We start from the raw sequence: 24,540 nt of genomic DNA on the forward strand, positions 1-24,540 counted from the left end.
CTATCACATAACTGAAGTCCCTCAGCCTTGGAATCTCCCTTGCTAGTCTTCTTTAAAACCTTCACATCTTCCTAATGTCTGGTGACCAAAGCTGGACACAATTCTCCAGTAGACAATGACCCTCTACTTTCTAACAATTCATCCTAACTTTTATACTCTATGCCCCTACTTACAAAATGCAGAGTTCTATATACTTTATGAACCAGTTTCTCAAATTGATGAATTTGCTCATCAAGCTGTTCTTCGAATTTGTTCATCATTCCCGAAGAAGGATTTATGCCCAAAACATCAATTCTCCTGCTCCTCGGATGCTGACTGATCTGCTGTGCTTTTCCAGCGCCACTCTTCGACTCTGATCTCCAGCATCTGCAGTCATCACTTTCTCCCAGTTTCTCAAACTGTGTTGTCACTTTCAACATCTGTGTTTGTACCAACATAAATCAATTGACTCTTCTACGCATTAAACTCTGTATCTGTCACTGCCTGCCCATTCCAATAGACTGTCTATAACCTTTTGAAATTCTACACTCTCCTCCTCAGTTCACAATACTTTCAAGCTCTGTATCATCTGCAAATTTTGTCCTGTGCATCCAAGGCTGAGTCATGAATATAGATCAGGAAACGCAGTGGTTCAAGTAGCAACCTCTGGAGAACCCCACAGTATACTTTCCTCCAGTCCCAAAAACAACTGTTCATCACTACTAAGGCAGCACAGTGGCTCAGTAGTTAGCACTGCTGCCTAACAGTGCCAGGGACCTGGGTTTGATTCATCCTTGGGTGAATGTCTGCATGGAGTTTGCTCCGGGAGCTCTAGTTTCCTCCCACAGTGCAAACATGTGCAGTTCAGGTGGATTGCAATACTATATTGCTCTAGAGTGTCCAGGGGAGTGAAGGCTAGGTGGGCTAACTATGGGAAATGCAGGGTCACAGGGATAGGGTAGGGGGTGGATCTGGGTGGGATGCTCTTCTGAGGGTCCCTGTGGACTCAAAGGGCCAAATGGCTTGCTTCCACACTGTAAGGATTCAATGACTCTACTCCATTCCTGTCATTCAACCAATTTCATATCCATGTTACCACTGTCCTTATTACTAATGAGCTCTAACTGTGCTCCCAAGTCTGTTGTGTAGTGCTTAATCAAATGTGTTTTGATATGCCATCTACACAACATCAATAGCATTACCATCATCAATCATCTAGAAACCTCATTTAGAAATTCAATCACAGAGATAAATGTACAGTGGTAATGTCACTGGATTAGTAACCCCATTTTATATATAATATATGTACATTTAGATTTATAAAAGTTAAGAGAGAGGCAAGAGTGACACTGAACCACTGGAAAATGAGGTGAGCAAAGTAATGTGGAACAAAGAAATGGAGGAGGAACTAAATCAGTGCTTTGCATCATTTTTCACGGTGGAAGACACCAGTAGCCTTTTTGAACTTCAAGAGAGACAGGGCAAAGGTGAGTGTATTGGCCACCAATAAGAGAAGGTGCTGGGGAAGGTTATAGATCAGAGGTGGATAAATTACCTGGTCATGATGGGTTCTGAAGGAGATAAGGCAATCGTTGAGGCATTGGTGGCAATCTTGCAGGAATCACTGGGGTCAGGGAAGATCCCAGAGGACTGGAAAATAACTAATGTAACACACCTGTTCAAAAAGGGAGGCGGGAAATACAAGAAACTATAGGCCGGTTAAATTTTAGAGCCCATTATTAAAGATGGGAGTGTGGAATACTTGGAAATGCATTGTAAAATAGGACTGAATCAGCACAGTGTTGTCAAGGGATGGCCATACCTGACAAATTTGTTAGAAGTCTTTGAGGAGGTAATGAGAAAGGTAGATGAGGGACAGCCAGTGGGTACGATCTATTTGGATTTTCAGAAGACCTTTGATAAGGTGGGGCCGTACAGAAGGTTGATAAATAAAACAAGAATCCATGGTGTTGGGGGCAAGGTACTGGCATGGATAGAAGATTGGCTGACTGGCAGAAGGCAGAAAATGGGAATAAGGGGATCTTTTACAGGATGGCACCCAGTGATCATAGAATCCCTACAGTGTGGAAACAGACCATTTGGCCCAAGAGATCCATACTAAACCTCTGAAGAGTAACCCATTCCCCTATCCTATTAGTCTACATATACTCCTGACTAATGCACCTACCCTACACATCCCTGAATACCAAGGGCAATTTAGCATGGCCAAATCACCTAACCTGCACATCTTTGGACTGTGGGAGGAAACCTGGAGGAAATCCACACAGAGAATGTGCGAACACCATACAAACAATTGCCCAAGGTTGGAATCGAATCTGTGTACCTGGCGCTGTGAGGCAACAGTGTTAACCCCTGAGCCACCGTAATTAGTGAAGTACTGTAGGGGTCTCTGTTGGCACCACAGCTATGTACATAAATGACCCAGACGAAGGAACTGAGGGTATTGTTGCTACGTTTGCAGATGGCACAAAGAGAGTTGGAGGGACAGGTAATATTGAGGGAGCCAGGAAGCTACAGGAGGACTTGGACAGGCTAGGAGAGTGGGCAAAGAGTTGTCAAATGGAATACAATGTGGGAAAGTGTGAGGTTATGAACTTTAGGAAGAAGAGTAGAGGCATAAGTATTTTCTAAATGGGGAAAGGCTGCAGAAGTCTGAATAGACTGAGGAGACCTAGTACAGGATTCTCTTAAGGTCAACATGCAGATTCAGTTAGCAGTTAAGAAATCAAATGCAATGTTAGTATTCATTTCAAGAGGCTAGAAGACAAGAATAGAGATGTTCCGCTAAAGCTACATAAAGCACTGATCAGACTGAAACTGCATTTGGAATATTGTGAGCAGTTTTGGGCCCCCTATCTAAGGAAGTTTACAAGAATGATCCCAAGGATGAAGGACTTGTCATATGAGGGGTTAAGGACTCTGGATCTATACTCGAAGTTTAGAATGATGCTGGGGGTTCTCATCGAAACTTACAGAATATGGAGAAGCCTGAGTAGAGTTGACATGAAGCAGATATTTCCACTAGTAGGAGTGACGAGGACACAAGAGCACAGCCCCAGAAGGAAGAGATGACTCTTTAACAAAGAACAAAACAGCACAGAAACAGGCCCTTCGGCCCTCCAAGCCCGCACTAACACATTTTGTTCCCTTCCATACTTAAACTGGCTTAACTTACAGGATCCATATCCGTCTATTCCCTTCCCATTCATGTATTTAGGTAAAAACAATGACTGCAGATGCTGGAAACCAGAGTCCAGATTAGAGTGGTGCTGGAAAAACACAGCAGTTCAGGCTCCTCGGATGCTGCCTGAACTGCTGTGCTTTTCCTGCACCACTCTAATCTAGACTCCATTCATGTATTTGTCCAGGTGCTTCTTGAATGCTGCTATTGGGTCTACTTCCAACACCTCCTCTAGTAGCATGTTCAAGGCACTCACCACCCTTTGTGTGAAAAACTTGCCTTGTGTATCTCTTTTAAACTTCCCCTCTGCACCTTGACCCTGTGTCCCCTAATAATTGACCCCTCCAATTATTAGAGGAAAAAGTCTCACACTTTCCACTCTATCCATGCTATTCACAATCCTGTAAACTTTTATCAGGTTGTCCTCAACCTCCTGCATTCCAGTGAAAACAAACCCAGTCTATCCAACCTCTCTTCATAACTAACATCCCCCATACAAGGCAACATCCTGGTAAACCTTTTCTGTATACTCTCTAAAGCATCCTGGTAGTGTGGTGACCAGAACTGTACACAATATTCCAAGTGTGGCATAACTAAAATTCTATAAAGTTGCAGCATAACCTGCCTATCCTCATAATCAATGCTCTTTCCAATGAAGGCAAACATGCCATAGGCCTTTTCTTTATAATATTATCTACCTGCAATGCCACCCTCAGTGATCTGTGGGCCTGCACACCCAGATCCCTCTGCACATCAATACTAAGGGTTCTGCCATTCATTGTATAATTTCCACCAGTACTTGACTTTCCAAAATAAATCACCTCACATTTTTCTGGATTAAATTCCATCTGCCTTTTTTCTGCCCTCGCCTCCAACTGATTTATATCCTGCTGTATCATCTGACAATCCTCTCATCACTATCTGCAACTCCACCAATCTTTATATCAATTGCAAACTCATTAATCAGAGCAGCCATGTTTTCCTCCAAATCATTTATGAGGTCCATGAACAGCAAATGTCCCAGCACTGGTCCCCGTGGAACACCACTACTAGTCACAACCATCTATTCCAAAAAGCATCCCTCCACCAGTACCCTCGGTCTCCTATGACTAAGGCCAGTTCTGTATCCATCTTGCCAGCTCACCCCTGATACCATGTGACCTCACCTTTTGTACCAGTCTGCCAAGAGGAACCTTGTCAAAGACTTTACCCCATGTAGACAACATGAACTGTTTGTCCCATATCAACCATATTTATCACCTCCTCAAAAAACTTGATCAAGTTAGTGAGGCACAACCTCCCCCGCACAAACTATGCTGTCCATCACTAATAAATCCATTTGCTTCTAAATGCGTATAAATCTTGACCCTGGGAATCTTTTCCAATAATTTCCCTACTACTCACAGACCTATAATTTCCTTGATTATCCCTGCTATCCTTCTTAAATGATGGGACAATATTGACTACTCTTCAGTCCTCCAGGACCTCACCTGTGGCCAAAGAGGATACAAAGATGTCTGTCAATGCTCCAGCAATTTGTTCTTAATATCCTGGGATAGGGCGGCACGGTGGCACAGTGGTTAGCACTGCTGCCTCACACCGCCGGAGATCCGGGTTCAATTCCCGCCTCAGGCGACTGACTGTGTGGACAAAGAGGATACAAAGATGTCTGTCAATGCTCCAGCAATTTGTTCTTAATATCCTGGGATAGATCCTATCAGGACCCAGTGACATACCTACCTTAATACTTTTAAATACAACACTTCTTCCTTTTTATTAGCAACTTGGCTTAGAAATTCGACACTCCCTTCCCTGGGATCATTCTCCACCGTTTCCTTCTCTTTGGTGAATACCAGCAAAGCGTATTCGTCCCACCTCCCCCAGTACCAGTCCCAATGCCCCATAAATCTGAAACTCTCCCCATCACACCATCTTTTCAGCCACGTATTCATCCTGTATATAACTGCTAATTCTGCTCTGACTAACTCATGGCACTAGTAGTAATCCTGAGATAACTACCTTTGAGGTCCTACATTCCAATGTCCTTCCTAGTTCTCTATACTCTGCTTTAGAACTGAGATGAGGAGGAATTTCTTCAGCCAGAGGATGGTTAATCTATGTAACTCATTGCCACAGAAGACTATGGACACTAAGCCATTGAGTGTACTTAAGACAAAGTTAGATTGGTTCTTTATGAGTAAGGAGATCAAGACTTACTGGGAGAAGGCAGGAGAATGGGGTTGAGAAAAATATCAGCCATGATCAAATGGCGGCGTAGACTTGATGTGCTTAATGGCCTAAATCTCTTCAGATATCTAATGGTCTTATAAAACAATATGGAGGAACCAGATGGATTTTTTTTAAAAACTGATCAAAATTAGTTAAATAGCATTTGCCCTTCCTTAATTAATTCACTTTTGTCCAAGGGAATGTTTTATTCTAAAAAGCTTCTTCTCCTAGTGGACGGGAGAAGAGAAGGGTTCAGGTGGCACAGTATGCTAAGTGAAGGAAGATTCAAAGGTCCATCATTCACTGAAATTTTAGCATTCTCCTTCTGCCTAGAAAAGAAATGGCTTTACATATTTTTGTCAATTTTCATCTATCCTTATGTAAGAAGCTGAGGGGAGTACCATTCTGAAAGGTGAGGAGAGGCTCTCCCCTCCTCCAGGCAAGACAACGAACACCAGGACTCTGAAGAAGTCATTGTGGACTTGGAACATTAACTCTGTTCCTCGATACTTTGAGCACTTTCAGTTTTTACACCATGATTCTCAGTCCCTCTTTCTGCCTGAGAAGCAGTCTTAGCAGTGCAGTCCATTCACGGCGCTGGATAAATTTGGCATCCCACATCTCAAATATTGCCCATACAATTTGATTTTTCCAGAACTAAGTTTATGGCAAGTCTTTACACACAATTTTCAAACATCTTCCTTGATCTTCACAAGAACACAAGAAATATGAACTAGAGTACCATTCGGCCTGTCAACCCTGTTCTGCCATTCAATATCATTATGACTGTCCTTAGACTCCAACTTCATTTCTTACCTGTGCCCCACGTCCCTCAATTCCCTGACACCAAACATCTGGCCAGCCCAGCCTTAAGTATATTCAATTATGGAATACTTTCAACTGGTGTGCATCATTGCAGAGATTCACAATTTTCTTTATTGAATTATTTGTTCTCATTTCAGTCCTAAATGACCATCCCTTATAGTGAGTTTTGAGAAGATTTCTAACTCAGGTTGAGGTTCTGGATGTAGGTTTGCTCGCTAAGCTGGAAGGTTCATTTTCAGACATTGCGACACCCTACAAGGTAACATCTTCGTTCGGAGGCTCACTGAATATTCAAAGATTGTGAGAAGATTTGTAGCTCGGATGCTTGTTGCTGTGGTTCTTTTGCCGAGCTGGAAGTTTTTGTTGCAAACGTTTCGTCCCCTGTCTAGGTGACATCCTCAGTGCTTGGGAGCCTCCTGTGAAGCGCTTCTGTGGTGTTTCCTCCGGCATTTATAGTGGCCTGTCCCTGCCACTTCCGGTTGTCAGTTTCAGCTGTCCGCTATAGTTCGTGTCGTTTCGTGTTTTGTGCAGTCCTTGCATGGGATTTTGTACACTACATTAGTTTTGCTCATGCTGGGTATTGGGTCCTTCGTTCTGGTGAGTTGTTGTCTGAGTGTGGCTGTTGGTTTGTGTGCTGTTATAAGTCTAGTGGTCGCAGTAGTCTGGCTGTCTTTTCAGAGATGTTCTTGATGTATGGTAGTGTGGCTAGTCCTTTGGGTTGCGGCATGTCCTCGTTCCATTGTCTTTCCCTTAGGCATCTGTTGATGAAATCGCGAGGATATCCGTTTTTGGCGAATACCTTGTATAGGTGTTCCTCTTCCTCTTTTTGCAGTTCTGGTGTGCTGCAGTGTGTTGTGGCCCTTTTGAATAGTGTCTTGATGCAACTTCGTTTGTGTGTATTGGGGTGGTTGCTTTCATAGTTCAGGACTTGGTCAGAACACCAAACGGAGAATTCACCACTAAGGTACACAGGAAAGCCACACACACAGACCAAGACTGTACAACTGGGTTTCAGTTAAAAATCACAGAACACCAGGTTACAGGTTTATTTTGAGCTTTCGGAGAACTACTCCTTTGTCAGGTAGTAGTAGGGCAGGATCATAGGACACAGAACTTATAGTAAAAGACCAAAGCAACACGCAACTGATGCAATGTATTGAACAAACCTAGATTGCTGTTTAATCACAGAATGGGGATGCAGGTTTCGATTGATCAGTGACTTGAAGGAAGCTCTGGGATTTACATTGTAATCACCCAGACCCATTCCCCTACCCTATTGCTTTACATTTTCCCTAAGCACCTAACCTACACATCCCTGAACACTATGGCCAATTTAGCATGGCAAATTCACCTTGGCCAATTCACCTAACCTGCACATTTTTGGACTGTGGAAGGAAACTGGAGCACCCGGAGGAATCCCACGCAGACACGGGGAGAATGTGCAAACTCCACACAGAGAGTCACCAGAGGGTGGAATCAAACCCAGGTCCCTGGCGCAGTAAGACAGCAGTGCTCACCACTGAGCCACCAAGCCACTTTGCATAATTCTATGATCCATGAGTTTATAATTAGACTTGTACCTAGCAGTAACTTCAAGTTCCATTCCAGTAGATTTTCAAATAATTCAATAACTCTGATCATTTGTAGGCTGGTATCAGAGAAAATGGCCATGAAAATTGTCAGACAGGCACAAAAAACATAAATGCTTTCTTATTGTCATTTAGGGAAAGGAATGTGCTTCCTTAGATACTTGTAGTCTTCATCTGAATCCAGTTACAGAGTGCATGGTTAACTCTTAAAAACAGTTTGTAATGTCCCAATCATCATAACTCATACCCAGAATGCAAAAAAGGGTAATATCATTTATTCAGTGAATATCAGTCATGTTTGAGATAGTATGTGGATGTTGCGGGCAAGGCCAGACTTTGATGACAACCCTTAACTAAAACAGCTATGTCTAAGGACAGTTAAGAGGCAACCAGATTGCAGTGAATGTGAAGTCACATGTAGACCAGAATGGGTGAGGAGTGCCGATTCCTTACCCTAAAGAACATCGGCTAACCCTGTGGGTTTTTAACAAAAATCAACAATAATTGTCATGGCCACCATTTCAATTCTAGACTTATTAATTTACTATGACTTCCAGCAGGTGCAGAGATGAGATTTAAATCAGTATCCGTAGAGCATTAATCTGGACCTCTAGATTACTCGTCCAAAGCCATTATCACTACACCAACATCACCCCCATCCATATGGAAAGTTATGGATCAAGGAGAGCTATATATCCAACTCATGCTGTTGGATTGTAATTAATTTTGAACAGTTGACTGCTAGATAGAGTTACCTTTCCGATCTCAGTCTTCAGCTTGTATTGGTTCAGCTGCGTGGAATCCTGCAAGGTAAACACAGCAAAGAAAGATGAAGTTAATCCCAGCAGTTCATGTTTTAACAGAAGAAGACAAGATGAGGTTAATCATCCCTGCTAAATTCAGTCCTCTAGCACTTGAACACACTGACTGCCATATGGCAATTGTATTTTGGACAAGTAGAAATTGACATGAATTGTAGATGAAAGACCAGCCCCAGAATTTTGACTCCTACGGCTAGGGTTTTTGGATCTTCTCTGCTTTGATCAGTTTTTTGAACAGGAGTTAGTATCCTGCTGTGTATGGCTGACAGAAATGGAGCACATTGTTACGACGACAGGTTGGAACTCCAAAATACTACCTTCGCCTCTAATTTCAAAATATGCTTTTTCAAACAGGACTGCTTACAGAGACAAAATTAACTGCAAGTGTAAATTCAAGAGTTGGCTGGTAAAGGTTCTGTAACATCAAAACATAACAAACAAACTTCAAACAGACTTGACTGTGATGTCTTGTGACTGCAAATTTAACAAAGGGGTTGCAACTCCCTGCTCAACCATAAGCCACTCACTGAGGATTATGTCCCAAAACTGCAGACATAGTTTCTCCTCCAGGGATACACAAGTGCAGAGGTTAAAAGCCAGTTTCAACTCTAATGGAGTAGATAGGCAGGAGTGAACATTCTCATGTGTCCCAGCCTTGGTTTGAGTGTTAGAATGCTATGAAGGTTATAGTCAAAGAATTAGCTGCCAGACACCCCCATGTTGCAGGCATGGACACATTCTGAACCTGAGTACTAGAAGGCAGCTAGCTAGCAGCCAGACAAATGGCAAACAGAGTCACAAAACACTCCACAAAAAATCAAAATAACAGTAATGCTAGAAATCAGAAACAAAAATAGAATTTGCTGGAATAGCTAAGGAAAGATTATTAAACTCGAAAAGTTGCAAAAAGGACATCACTGAGGCTGGAAGGAGAGGCTGGATAGGGCTGGGACCTCTTCCCCAGAGTGTAGGAAGCTGAGGGGTGACTTTATAGAGGTTTATAAAATCAGAAGGGACATAGATAGGGTACATGGCCAACGTCTTTTCCCCAGTAGAGTAGAGCCCAAATTTTGAGGGCATAGGTTTAAGGTCAGAGGCAAAGATTTAAAAGGAACTGTCCGGCAACTTTTTCACATGGAGGGTTGTGTGTATATGGAACGAGCTGCCAAAGGACGTGGTAGAGGTGGGTGCAATTACAACATTTAAAAGATATTTGGACAGGTACATGGATAGAAAAGGTTTAGATGGATAAGGGTGCTGAGGGTGGCTATCTCACTGCTATCTCACAGCGCCAGAGACCCATGTTCGATTCCAACCTCAGGTGCCTATCAGTGTGGAGTCTGCACATTCTCCCCGTGTCTGCGGGGGCTCCCTCTGGGTGCTCTGGTTTCCTCCCACAATCCAAAGATGTGCAGGTTAGGTGAATTGACCATGCTAAATTGTCCATAGTGATCAGGGATGTGTTGGTTGGGTGCATTACTTGGAATAAATGTACAGTAAAAGGGTAGGGGAATGGGTCTGGGCGGGTTACTCTTCAGAGGGTCAGTGTGGACTTGCCAAACCAAATGGCCTGTTTCCACACTGTAGGGATTTTATGGAGCGCAGTAAAATTGGTTCAATACAGTTAAGGAAACCTGGTCAGCATGGACAAGTTAGGCCTGTTTTGTCCATCTCTATGACTCCAAGACGTAGCAGGTCGTACAGAGAAAGCAGAGCTAACGTTTTGGGTGCAGCGATCCTTCTTCAGAACTAATGGTAACTAGGAAAAGGTTGGTATTTATGCAGAAGATGGAGTGGGGAGGGGGGAGGAGTAAACAATAGGTAGAGATAGATCCCAAAGAGCGAGAAAATCAGTAGGATGGGTAAAGGACTGGATAAAGGTCAGTGTGGGAGAATGAACAGCTGCTAATAGGGACTATTAGTAGCTGACAATGTGTGCATTGTAGCAGCCCATGTGATGACAAGGCCTGGTATGTAAGGATTTGATTTGGAAGTGCCACTGTTAGATGGGGTGTACAAAGTTAAAAATCACACAACACCAGGTTATAGTCCAATAGGTTTATTTGGAAGTACTAGCTTTCAGAGTGTCGCTCCTTCATCAGGTGGTTGTGGAGTAAGACCATAAGACACAGAATTTATAGCAAAAGGTTACAGTGTCATGTGGCTGAAATATATTAAACAAACTTAGATTAAGTCTTTCATCTTTTAAAATGGTTTTGCTAGTTTTGGTTCATTAATATGCAAGGAATGTAACCTTGGTATGTAAGGGTTGGGGGTAAGGATATGGGAAAAAGTACTAAAGTCCTAAAATTATTGAACTTGATAGTGAGTCCAGGAAGCTGCTGAATTCTGAAGGGGATAATGAGACACTGCCCTTCCAGCACAAAAGACTCCACCTCACCATGAACACTGAAATTCAATCAGATTAAAAGGAATCAGAATTACAGAATCTCAACAATCTGAAAAAGCAAGGACCATGAAAGTTATTGTTCAACTAACAACATCAACACTACTGGTAATCTCCACTGCAACAGCCATAACCTTCAACTATCCACTCGTCTTGCACAATTCAGAGACTGATGTGCATTTTTTTTAAACTTTTATCTATTTCGATTCACCTTTTATTGCCAATTCAGGTATATGTGTGTCATATTAGTATTTCTTCTTATGTACAGTAATTAATAAACTCTCTTCTTTTGTTAATTCGAAGAAAGCCTTTTTTTTTAACACTGGCACTTTTTAAAACAGAAGTACATGTGGTCTGGGAGCAGGTTATCCACAAGAGTAGGTATTATTTTAAAACTAACCTTGTTGTAACCAACAAAGGCGTGAGGTAATAAAGCAGGAGAGCCAATTTTTTCCTCCTCACCCGGGAACTTAATAGTTTTTGGAAATCCCATCTGGAACCGCAATGAATTGGGGAACTTCACTTGGGGTCTGGTCAGAATGACGTGTACAAAATAGCACTGCCCAATTGTTTCCGAGGTGATTAACCAGCCAGCGTGGTCCCTTGCTTGACAGCCCCCACCTTCAGTGGCTTGACTTAGTGAGACCCTTACTATGACTCACTCAGCTCACTAATCTATTCCTCATTAAAAACTTTCAGCTGAAAACATTTCCCAGTCATCAAAGCTAACTTCTGGGGAATACTGACAAAAGGTTGTTTTTTCTATTGATTCACCCACCAGATCCATTAACAACAACATTCAGATTTTGATCTTTGCAATGACTTTACACGTTGCCCGAGGAACAAGGTGAAGGACAATGTACCTATCTGCTCCACCATCCTCTCCGACCTATTACCTTTACCCCCACCTCCATCCACCTATTTCACTCTCAGTTACCTTTCCCCCAAGCTCCACGTCTTACTCATAGAATACTGCTAGTGAGAATGAATCAATAAACCCTATGGCTATGATTAGAAATGCTAACAACTGGACATAAATGCAATGGTGTGCAGCTGTCTAAAGGGATTTTACACAATGGAATCTGGCTATCTGCTGCGTTTTTACACCATAAGGTTTAGATATCTGCTGGGTTTTACATGATGGCAAATTGACACAAATTCAGGGTGCAAAACAAAGTTTGAATCATAGCTTGCTTCCACTTGAAAACCACACGTCAGGATCTGTAGAGATGAAAGGCTCTCTACTTTCAATTATAGCACTGAATCCATTTGAACTCTTGCTTGAATACTGAACTCTCAAGTCTAGGAATGGAGTTGGCCACTAGTTAGATTAGAATAGACTACCAGAGTGCTTTCTTTGATATACTATCATATCACATAGCGATTTGAACTCCCAGTCACAGATCCCAGCAGAAAGCTAAAATCAATTCTGATTTTTTAATCAAAAATCATAAACACATAGTGAGTTTTGAGAATATTTGTAGCTCAGGTTGAGGTTTGGGATGTAAGTTTGCTCGCTGAGCTGTAAGGTTCATTTTCAGATGTTTCGTCACCATACTAGGTAACATCATCAGTGAGCCCCCAGTGAAGCACTTGTGGTATGGCCCGGTTTTTATTTATGTGTTTAGATTTCCTTGGGTTGGTGATGCCATTTCGTGTGGTGATATCATTTCCGGTTCTTTTTCTCAGGGTGTGGTAAATGGGATCCAAGTCAATGTGTTTGCTGATAGAATTCCGGTTGGAGTGCCATGCTTCTAGGAATTCTCTATTTGGCTTGTCTGAAGATGAATGTGAAGGACACCACTCCAGCTGGGATAACACATCCATCCTAGGACAAGCAAAACAGAGATACGTACTCCACAACCACCTGATGGAGGAGCAGCGCTCCAAATGCCAGTGCTTCCAAATAAATCTGCTGGACTATAACCTGGTGTTGTGTGAATTTTAACGATAGAGAGAAAGCAAGCTAACGTTTCAACTCTTCATGAGAGCTAAAGTGAATTGTGGAGGGGGCAGCTTTTATGCAATGTGGGGGGGGGGGAAATTCACATTGATGCCATGTGGTTAGAATGCTGGGGATGGTTGATAGTTCAGATTAAGTGATTAAAAATTGAGAAGGGCAGAACAATGCCAGACTTGAAAGAACAGTCGCACTGAGGCGGGGGAAGGGGAGACAGGGTGACAGAGAATGCAACAAGCAAAGCTAAAAGAAAGGGTAGGAATGGGTTCACAATTTAAACGTGTTGAACTCCAGTCTAACACTGGTCTCCTCCCACAACTCTTTTTCTCGATACATCAATGACTGTTTCATGCTCCTGCCTAGACCTTGAAAAGTGTGTTCACTTTGCCTCCAATTTCCACCTCTCTATAACTTTTACACTGTCCATTTCGGACATTTCCCTTCCTTCCCCTGACCACTCTGTCTCCATATGGGGGAATAAACCTTCCACTGCCATCCACTACAAAGCCACTGACTCCCACAGCCACCTTCACTATAGTTCTTCCTATCCCACGTCCTGGAAGGACTCCATCCCATTCTCCCAGTTCCTGCTTCTACATCACATCTGTTCAGATGATACCACCTTCCTGCTGACATGGCTTCCTTCTTCCAAAACCGTGATTTCCCGCCCACTGTGGTTGACAAGGCACTCAACCACATTAGGCCTATCACCCATGCTTTCACCATGAACCAGGTGTTTTATTAATCAGGTGGTTTCCACACTCTCATACCTTCCCTTGTTTTCCTTAGCTTTCCCTCTATTTCAGCATCTGTTTCCGCCTTCTATTTATCACTGTTTCTTTCTTTTATTTGGCTGAAATGGATCAGTTTTATCATTGGAATGATGCTTTGTCATTCCTATTTACATTTTATATTTCTCTCTTTTCCTTTTTCACACCCTTCAGTTTAGTTTAAGGACTCACTCTGAACCATCAATTGCCTGTTCCCTCTAAGGATGCCTCTGACCTGCTGCACTTTTACAGCATTTTAGTTTCTGATTTCACAGGAACACAGCACAGCAGCAACAACTTGTTTCTCCTTTGATGAGATCATAGCTGATCGGCCGCCTACCCACTTTCCGAGCTTTGCTCCATGTAGAGAATAGATTGCATGAGGAATTTTTTTTGCAAAGATTGCTCTATCAAACTCAGTAGAAATAGTCATTGAACAAGTCACGGTCAACAATAAATCAAGAGTGTGTGCTGGAAAAGCTCAGGCAGCATCCGAGGAGCAGGAGAATCGACATTTCGGGCAAGAGCCCTTCATCAGGAATGAGAGTTGGGGGGGGGAGATAAGAGATAAATGAAAGAGGGTAGGGCTGGGGGGAAGGTAGCTGGGAATGTGACAGGTAGATGTAGGTGGGGGGTGTGGAGCGGATAGGTGGGAAGGAAGATGGACAGGTAGGACAGGTCATGAGGTGGTGCCAAGTTGGGAGCTTGGATCTGGGATAAGGTGGGGGGAGAACAAATGAGGAAACTGGTGAAATTCACATTGATGCCATGTGGTTGGAGGGTCACAAGGCAGAAGATGATGCGTTCTTCATCCAAGCATCAGGTGGTTAGGGTGTGGCAATAAAGCACAGGACATGCGTGTCCTTGGCGGAGTGGGAGAGGAGTTGAAGTGTTCGGGCAAGGGCGGTGGGGTTAGTTGGTGTGGGTGTTTCTGAGATGTTCTCCAGATGAAAAGGGTAGCCATGGACATCCACATGGGCCCAGCTATGCCTGTCTCTTTGTCTGGTATGTGGAACAATCCATCTTCCGGCACCACTCCCCACCTCTTCTCCACTACATTGATGACTGCATTGGCACTACCTCGTGCTCCCACGAGGAGTTTGAACAGTTCATCAACTTCACCAATGCACTCCACTCCGACCTTAATATCACCTGGACCATCTTGGACACCTCCCTCCTCTTCCTGGACCTCTCCATCTCCATCAACAGTGACCGACTCAACAGACATCTTCTACAAACTCACTGACTCCCACAGCTATCTGGATTACACCTCCTCCCACCTTGCTACCTGTAAAAATGCTATCCCTTATTCCCAATTCCTCCGCCACCACTGCATCTGCTCCTAGGAGGACCAGTTTCACCACAGAACACACTAGATGGCCTCCTTCTTCAAAGACTGCAATTTCCCCTTGCACATGGTCGATGATGCCCTCTGGTGCATCTCATCTGCTTCCCAAACCTTCGCTCTCGCACCCACTCCTCCAACCGCAACAAGGACAGCACCCCCATGGTCCTCATCTTCCACCCCACCAACCTCCGTATACATCGCATCATCCTCTGCCATTTCTGCCACCTACAAATGGACCCCACCACCAGACATATATTTCCCTCCCTACCCCTATCCATATTCCCTCCGCAACTTTCTTGTCAGGTCCACGCCCCCAATAAGCCCATCCTCCCCTCCCGGCCCCTTCCCCTGCCAGCACAGAAATTGCAAAACCTGTGCCCACACCTACCCCCTCACCTCCGTCCAAGGTCCCAAAGGGGTTTTCCACATCCATCAGGGTTTTACCAGCACTTCCACACATGTCATTTACTGCATCCATTGCTCCCGATGCGGTCTCATCTACACTGGGCAGACAGGATGTCCAATTGCAGAATACTTCAGAGAACATCTCCAGGCCATCCACACCAACCAACCCCATTGCCCCATGGCCAAACACTTCAACTCCCCCACCCATTCTGCCAAGGGCATGCAGGTCCTGGGCCTCCTCCATCGCCAAACCTTTACCACCTGACGTCTTGAGGAAGAACGCATCATCTTCTGCCTTAGGATCCTCCAACCACATGGCACCAATGTGGATTTCACCTGTTTTGTCATATCCCCTCCCCCCACTTTATCCCAGATCCAAACTCCCAACTCAGCACTGCCCTGATGACCTGTCCTACCCGTCCATCTTCCTTCCCACCTATTACCATTACCCCCACCTCCATCTACCTACCACACTCTCAGCGTACTTGCCATTTATCTCTCAGCTCCCCCGGCCCACAAGCCTCATTTCTGATGAAGGGCTCTTGCCCGAAACATCAATTCTCCTGCTCCTTGGATGCTGCCTGACCTGCTGTGCTTTTCCAGCACCACACTCCAACATCTACAGTGCGCACTTTCTCCCAGGGTCAAACATAAGTCAGCAGTCACCATAGATACTGTTGCTCATGTAAGAACACACATGAATTCCTCTAAACAATGCATCTTTTGTAGAGTGTGATTGAAACCACATTTGTTCTTCATTCTTTGACTGCCTTCCCCAACATTAATCTATCAATTTAACCTTGAACACTTTACCTGGCATTCAGCCTCTTTTTTTTGTGTGTTGTAACACAGCACATCCACACACACTCTATAGTTCCAATGTTAGGACTTGAAGGCTATCTAATACTTTCTATTTCTATACTTTCAACTTGAAATCAACCTGACAGAGAGTGGTGGAGGCAGGTACTCTTGCAATATGTAAGAAACATCTGAGTGAGTATTTAATATACCAGAGCATAGTAGGCTGGGAACCGAGTGCAGGTAAATGGGATTAATATAATATAGTGTTCATTGGTCACAAAGACATGGTGGGCCGAATGGCCTGTTTCAATGCTGTATAACTCTGTCACACCAAGTCTCGACACCGTGTAGATTGTAGTGATTGTAACGAGGTCAGTCAGGTGGACCTCATAGAATATAAGTTCACTGAGTAACTGCCCCAATCAAGGAGTCATGGCTAGCAGACAAAGACAGAAATGTCAGACATTGTTTTTTAAGCACCATCCCCCGCATTACACTCTCTATACTTTTGAAGGGCCTCCTCTGCATTTAATGCTATGTATCTAACATTTGCTTCTCTGTTTTTCTCTTTCTCAAACTCTTGACATCCAGGATTCCCTGGACTTGCTGCCTTTGCCCTCCACTCTTAGTAGAACACGCTGGTCCTGGACTCTCATAATACTAGTATTGAAAGACTCCCACTTTCCAAACATAGTAGCTGTTACCCACAAGTAGCTATTCCCAGTTTATGTTTGGCAGATCCTGTCTAATGACTTTGAAATTAGCCTTTCCCCAGTTTAGAGAAAACTTCTGCACTGTTCTTATCCCTTGCCATAATGACTTTGACACTTTCAGAGTTATGGTCACTATCTCAAAATGTTTACTCACTGACATTTCAACCACCTGACTGACTTCACTCCCTAGGATTAGGTCAAGCACTACCCCATCTCGAGCAGGACTATCTGTGTACTGGCACAAAACATTCTCCTGCAGTCACTTTAAAGAATCCTTTCACACGGAGGAGATCCCAGTTAATGTTAGCAAAGTTGAAATCCCCTATTACAATAGCCCTTACCCTCTTACACCTTGCCTCCTCATCTAATTCTCTCTATTGGGATGTTTGCAGCAAAGTAATCACTCTTTTTGCAAATTTCTAAGTTCTACTCAGATGGCCTCAGGTGAAGAGTCTTCTAAGACATCCTTCCTCATTACTGCAGTGATGGCCTTCTTTATCAACAATGCAATCCCCCCATCTCTCTTACATCACCCCCAATCACACCTTAAACTTCTATAGATTTAGATTTGTTGCCACATGTACATAAAAAAGTATAAAATGTTTTCTTGTGTGTTATATGCAAAATGTCACTACATTCTTATGCCATCTTGAAACACTGAATATAATGCAGGATCTTACTGCAATAGACTTCATCTTTCTTTCTTCTTCTCCTTCCTCCCCTTCTGCTCCTCCAGTCACTGCTTGACATTGACTGGGGTCTCTGTAATGGGCTCTGGGGTCTCAGTCACAGGCCTCTGCTGCTGCCACTCCCGCCACTGCTGTGTCCAAGCTGGAGCTACGGTCTGGGGATGTGTGGGTTCCGTAACTCCTGCTCCCCATCTGACGCTGCCACTGGTCTGCAGTCCGTCTTTTTCACCAATGCTGCTGCTCCATCCAGCGCCTGGGCTTAACTGCGGAATTGGAGCTTCAGCTCAGTCTGTGCGTTCGGGTTGGGCGAGCCAGCCCTGGACCTGATCGTTGCTCTCCAGGACACCCCCGGCTGGGATGGAGCTGTGTCCAACTCATCCTGGCGTTGCTGCCGCAGTCAGTGCCACTGTAGGCCTCTTCCTTGACCTGCCACTCTTCAGGTTAATACAGTTTGAGTTTAACTTGAGGTTTCTTTAAGAAGGAAGCTCTTGTGATGAAGAAATACTCTTCAGGGTTCTCCTCCAAACTGTTGTACCTGCTGTTCATAGTGCTGGTCCACGCCATCTGCAAAAGGCTTCTTCCGCCAGCTCTCTCTGACTCTCTCTCATACACAAAGCAGCAACAGAAATTACAATATTCGGAGCTAACTCCAAGGTTAATGAGTGAGACAACTCCTCACAGGGTTTCCTTCTTTGTTTTAAGAAAAAATTGGGACTCTGGAATCCTCTAGAATGTCCTACCATTCCTTCAACCATTTCTCAGTGACTGCCACAATATCATATTCCCACGTGCTATTCTATGGTCTAAGCTCATCTACCTTATTAGTCAGGCTCCTTGCATTAAAATTTAGTTTTTCAGTCTTCCCATGTGTCTTATCATGCCCATGTCTTTTTTGTTTACTGGGCTGTCCCAGTATTCATTCTATATCTGATTAAACTTTGTTCCCAACTTGGGGGCAGCACAGTGGCTCAGTGGGTAGCACTGCTGCCTCACAGTGCCAGGGACCCAGGTTCAATTCCCACCTCGGGCGACTGTGCAAACTCCATACAGACATTCTCCCCGCGTCTGCATGGGTTTCCTCTGGGTGCTCTGGTTTCCTCCCACAATCAAAGATGAATGGGCCATGCTAGGTTGTCCATATTGTTAAGTGCATTAGTCAGAGGTAAGTGTAGGGGAATGGGTTACTCTTCAGAGCGTCAGTGTGGACTCGTTGGGCCAAAGAGCCCGTTTCCAAACTGTACCTAAACTAATTTAATCTAATCATTTACATTCACTCTGTGCCCCATCACCCACTAAAGTAGTTTAAAATGTCCCCAACCACACAAGCAAACCTCCTAGCAGGCTCCACTCAATATCTCAGAACTGCAGTGGAAACTCAGAATGTTGTTTTGAAATCTCAGCTTACTGTCATCAAATCTTTGATATCATTGTGTAAAATGGCTTCTAGGACATCACCACACTCCTGCTTCATAATAAAGTCAGTTCCTCAAAGACCCTGTGCTACTACAGTATCCTCCCTACAGCCATTCACCCTCAACGGTCCTTCACACTATTGAACATATGCTCAGCTTTGGAGGGTTAAGAAAAGTGTAGAGCGGAGCATGGAGCTCCAAAATACCAGTCCTTGCCTCAAATTAGCATTTCAGCAGTTCACACTGCTGGGCACCATCATCTGTTCTGCAACCAACATTAGGTGAACATGTGATAACTCCTTATCAATATAACATCCAGAGTACTTTATGCGAGAATTATGCATGTATAGTATGGATGTCATTTTGGAATCTTAATGGGTCTTGACAGGCCCAAAAAAATGGCTGCCATGCCAATATTTTCTCTCCTGGCCCCACAAACTGTTACATAGAGGTCACAGATCAGACCACTTCTGGAATAATAGTTTTGGTTATGCAAGAATGTAAATGCATTGTAGGCAGTTCAGAGAAGGCTTACTAGATTCATCCCTGGAATGAATAAGTTGTCTTATCAAGATAGGTTGGACAGGCTGGCCTTGCTTCTCCACTGGAGTTGAGAAGTGTGAAGAACAATTTGGTAGAAGTTTCGAAGATCCTAAATGATCTTGACAAGGTGGACATGGAAAGGATGCTTCCTTTTGTGAATAAATCCAGATCTAGGCAGCACTGTTTTAAAATTGGAGGTAACCCTTTTAGGACAAAGATGAGGAGAATTCTTTTAAGAGTTTTGTAACGCTGGAATACTCTGCGGCGGAAGCTAGGTTATTGAATATTTTTAAAGTTAATGCTAATTGAGTGTTATTAGGCAGGGGAATCAAGGGATGACAAAGGCAGATGGGAATGTGAAACTCAATACACAAACAGATCAGCTATAAATCTTCATGAACGGCAGAGCAGGCTCAAGTGGCTGAATTTTCTTCTTCTGCTCCTATTTTGTATGCTCATTTACATCGACTCTAAGACTATCAAAGATGTTTTGTTGCAGAAGATACAAACCCTTTAATGCTTCCGTCTTCATGTCCCAAACTCTGATTTTACCCAATTTACACTGTATCTAGCTTCACCTCTCCACTGGTATCTGCTGGCTCTGGCCCTCTCCCATTCTCAAGCCCAGTCCCTACCACAATACTCCAAGGCTGTTTCTTGTTTAGATCAAGAATGCTTGAAAAAAGAACACAATATCCCAGGGTTGTGACAAAGCAAATCTTGTATCGTTGGAGGATGAGGGATGACCTTATAGAGGTTTATAAAATCATGTGGGACATGGATAGGGTAAATAAATAAGGTCTTTTTGCTGGGATGGGGGAGTCCAGAACTAAAGGACGTATGTTTAGGATGAGAGGGGAAAGATCTAAAAGGGAACTGAGGGGCATCGTTTTCACACAGAAGGTGGTGTGTGTATGGAATGAGCTGCCAGAGGAAGTGGTGGAGGCTGGTACAATTACAATATTTAAAAGGCATCTGAATAGGAAGGGTTTAGAAGGATATGGACCAAGTGCTGGCAAATGGGACTAGATTGGGTAGGGATATCTGGTTGGCATGGGCAAATTGGAGTGAAGGGTCTGTTTCCGTGGTGTACATCTCTGTGACTCTATGGCCTGAGAGAATTCCATAGCACAATTATTTTACACAAATATATTATCAGCCCTTCAGTATTTTTCACTGAGCTATTTTTCTAACAATGGAATATAAATAATTACTTTGAATAAAAGGATTTGCTTCGCCATTTCTCAACCTTGATTTCTAATACCTTTTTCTAATTTTCGCTGGTAGCATTATCATTTCTGACATGCTGTCAGAAGGCTGTGATTTGGAGTACTATCTTAGAGATATAACTACATTATCCAGCCTGAGATTTCATTGTAGCAGTGAGTGAGTGCAGGACTGCCTTTGGTTGGAGTGATGAGTGATAAACCAAGTTCTTATCAGCCATCTCTAATTAGTGCAAAAAAACTTCAGGTCATTCGAAAGCACTTTGGAGACAATTAAGTTCTTTTGAAGTTTAGCCATTTTTGGAATGTAGGGATATTCAGCAGTCATTTTGCATCCAGTATGGTTCCACAGAAGTAATACGATGAATAATTGTATCATTTATTACAGTGATTTTGGTTTAGAGATAGGTGTGAGCCAGGTAGAGTTCCTCTTGTGTTTACTTCTGGTGATCTTTTATGCCTACTAAAGGTGCAATGGTGCCTTGGTTAACTTGTCAGCACCCCCAACAGTGCAGTCCTTCTTCAGTGCAACAGCAGAAGATGTGGTCAAGTTTCTACAATGGAGCTTGAATCCCCAACTTCTAATTCATAAGATTGGGACCATTGACCACGGCTGACACCAGACAAATTAACACCCAGTAAGCACTTGAGGTTACAACATCAGCTTGTTTCAGCACATTCATTATGGGAAGGGAAACAGCAAGTAAATGTGGAACAGAAAATGAAAGCTACAATGAAATGGAAATAAATGCAATTCCCACACTTTACAAAAAAGACAATGACAAATAAACATACCACTATCTGACAACACCAATATCATAATAAAGCAATAAAATTTATTACCTCACTTAAATCCATGCTTCAAGCAGCATTCATTAAAAAGACTTCAGCCAACCAACCCAAGAGAACACCACACTTGTTTAGCACTGTTCAGGAGTGAGCAGGACCCAAAATCACTTGTCTCTGTGCCTCAGGCAAGAATTTCTGCAAAGGCGGAGCTCCTGGCACAGTCAAGGCCAATCTGCACTAAAACTCTGCCATAATAACAGCTGAGGAACAGTTCAATCATCAGCATGCTTTCCATCTGCTGCACTCCTGGTCACCGTGTGACCCGATGCACTGATATTACTGCTGCAAAAGGCTACCAGCATCATTGATCTTTATCAGATTCTTGTGCAAGAATGGATTGGTACATTTAATGCATTTTCACTGACTCCTGCGGGACAGGAAGTACTGAAATTAGAGAATCTTTAAATGAATATAGGTTAAATGACCATTAATTAAAAGGATATTTAATTCTTATTGATGGCGTTAAAAAAGAGACTGCATTTCTATAGCATCTTCTACAACCTTAGGACATCCCAAAGTGCTTTATAATTAATGAAATACTCTTGAGTCTGTTCACAATTATAAGAAACATAGCAACAAATTTGTGCCCAGTGAGCTCCCACAAACAATAAGATAAATGATTAGAGATAATATGGCCATTAGCAATGCTGCTTGAGGGAAAAGTATTAGCTAGGACTTGGGAAGAATTCGATTGTTCTTCTTTGAATAGTCCTTTGGAAGCAATTATTCCCACAAAACACATGGAAACAGAGTCAGAGAGGTATAAAGTTTTTATAGCACAGAAAGAGGCCCTCTGGCCCACTGTATCCATCCAACATCTAACTATTCAATTCTACTTTCCAGCATTTGGTCAGTAGCCCTGTATGCAATGGTGATGAAAGTATCCATCTAAATATTTATTAATTTGTTAATGGTTCCTGCTGTGATGAGATACGCCTTTAAGAGGGATTTGTTCTGTCCTGTTTGTCTTGAAGAGATGTGTAGGAAACCTGATGCCTTAATGTCTGCTCCACGGAAAGCAGAGTAAATAGCTTTGGTTTTTTTATAACTTGGACAAAAGAAGCATGAGTGGGTGGAGTCAGCCTCCACCCACAGTGGAGTGGGTTTTAGTTTTTGCTTTCAAGTTGGTATGTTTGGAGTTGGAGCTGCTACATACAGCTCTCTCTCTACTGCTGCAAATGCTGGAGTTCTCTCTTTATCTCTTTCTCTGTCTCTCTCTTCTGCTAGATTCATTCTGTTGGTATTCCTTCTCAATGGGGCAGATAGCAAGAGAGGGAAATCCAAGTTGCTGAATTTGCCTTTGTCAAGAGTTTATGAGTTGCTGCTTTATGGGAATAGTTGATGAGTAGGAGTTAAATTATATACTATCATGTTAAGTATTTTGATATTGTTAAAGTTATATCAATTCTTTTTTGTTTAAATTTTAACTGTAAGAATAAAATGAGTTTTGCTTAAAGCCTAGTAGTCTGATCAATTGAATCACGTCAGAAACACAGCACCTCACACCTGCCTGTTAGGGTCTCGGCTTCTCCTTTATATGTTTTGAGGAGGTTTGGTCTGATCCATAACACTGGCTCTTCCAGCCCTTTAGACAGTGGGTTCCAGGTACTCACCATCCTCTGTGTGACAAGTTTTTTTTTTCTCAAATTCTCACTAAATCTTCTGCTTCTTACCTTGAAACTCTACTTACTGACCCCTCCCCTAAGGGGAAAAGCTTTTCTCTGATCCTCTATATTTCCCAGGATTCTATCATTCAACGTATGCTCCCCCTTGCCTTAATTGTCCTCTCAAGATACGTCACCTCATAGTCTTCAGGATTAAATTCCATTTGCCACCTTTAGCCCATCTGACCAGCCCATCTATATCCTGCTGTAGTCTAAGGATTTCCTCCTCACGTTTTATCACATTACTAATTTTCTGGTCATCCATGAACTTACTGATCATTCCTCCCACATTCCTGTTCGATCATTAAAGCACATAACAAATAACAAAGGACCCATCACTGAACCTTGTGGTACGTCACTGGACATTGGCTTCCAATCGCAAAGTCACCCTTCGACCATCATTGTGCTTCCTGCCACTAAAGCAATTTTGAGTTCAATTTGCCAAACTGTCTTGGATACCATAGGGTCTTAAATTCTGAACCAGTCGGCCATGTGAGACTTTGTCAAAAGCCTTACTGAAGTCAAGTAGAGTACATCAACTGCATTACCATCATCTAAACACCTTGCCATCTCCTTGAAAACGTCAATCAAATTTGTTAGATACAATTTCCTCCTGATAAAACCATGCTGACTATCCTTGATCAATCCTTGCCTCTCTAAATGGAAATTAATTCCACCCCTCAGAACTTTTCCCAATAATTTCCCTAAAACAGATGACAGGCATACTAATCCCTACCATGTTTCTTCAATAACGGTATGATACCGATCGGGTTGGAAGACATAACTGATGTTTTCCATCTGTGGTCACTATAGTATGATGTAGGTATAGAAATCTGGGAGTGGGCATGCGAGCAGTTCTCGGTGTTAAAATGACTGGCTACAGGAAGATCAGGGTAATGCTTGTGCACAGACTGGACATCTAGTCTGCGATGCAGAGTAGGCCACATTGTGTGCAGCAGATACAATACACAAGATTGGAGGAGGAGCAGGTGAAATGCTGCTTAGGTTTAGGCCATTGGATGGTGAGCAGGGAGGAGGTAAAGGGGCAGGTGTTTCACCTTCTGTGGTTACATGGGAAGGGGGCGTGGCATTGGTGGTTGAGATATGG

The 24,540-nt window shown here is 43.2% G+C and overlaps 1 protein-coding gene across 13 annotated transcripts in view; it reads right to left on the reverse strand.

Annotated features, from left to right (window-relative positions):
- camkk1a (calcium/calmodulin-dependent protein kinase kinase 1, alpha a) overlaps nucleotides 1-24,540 on the reverse strand; it is a 242,033-nt gene that overhangs the window by 96,484 nt on the left and 121,009 nt on the right. For 12 of the 13 annotated variants that reach the window (XM_043718834.1, XM_043718828.1, XM_043718833.1 and 9 more), the window contains one exon: nucleotides 8,580-8,627. In XM_043718834.1, the coding sequence (XP_043574769.1) occupies nucleotides 8,580-8,627 (48 nt within the window). Of the gene's footprint in view, nucleotides 1-8,579; nucleotides 8,628-21,762; nucleotides 21,984-24,540 lie in introns of those variants that run through there. The other variant, XM_043718835.1, reaches the window with a different exon arrangement.

This window comes from Chiloscyllium plagiosum, chromosome 28, assembly GCF_004010195.1.
Source record: "Chiloscyllium plagiosum isolate BGI_BamShark_2017 chromosome 28, ASM401019v2, whole genome shotgun sequence".
Taxonomy (NCBI): domain Eukaryota; kingdom Metazoa; phylum Chordata; class Chondrichthyes; order Orectolobiformes; family Hemiscylliidae; genus Chiloscyllium; species Chiloscyllium plagiosum.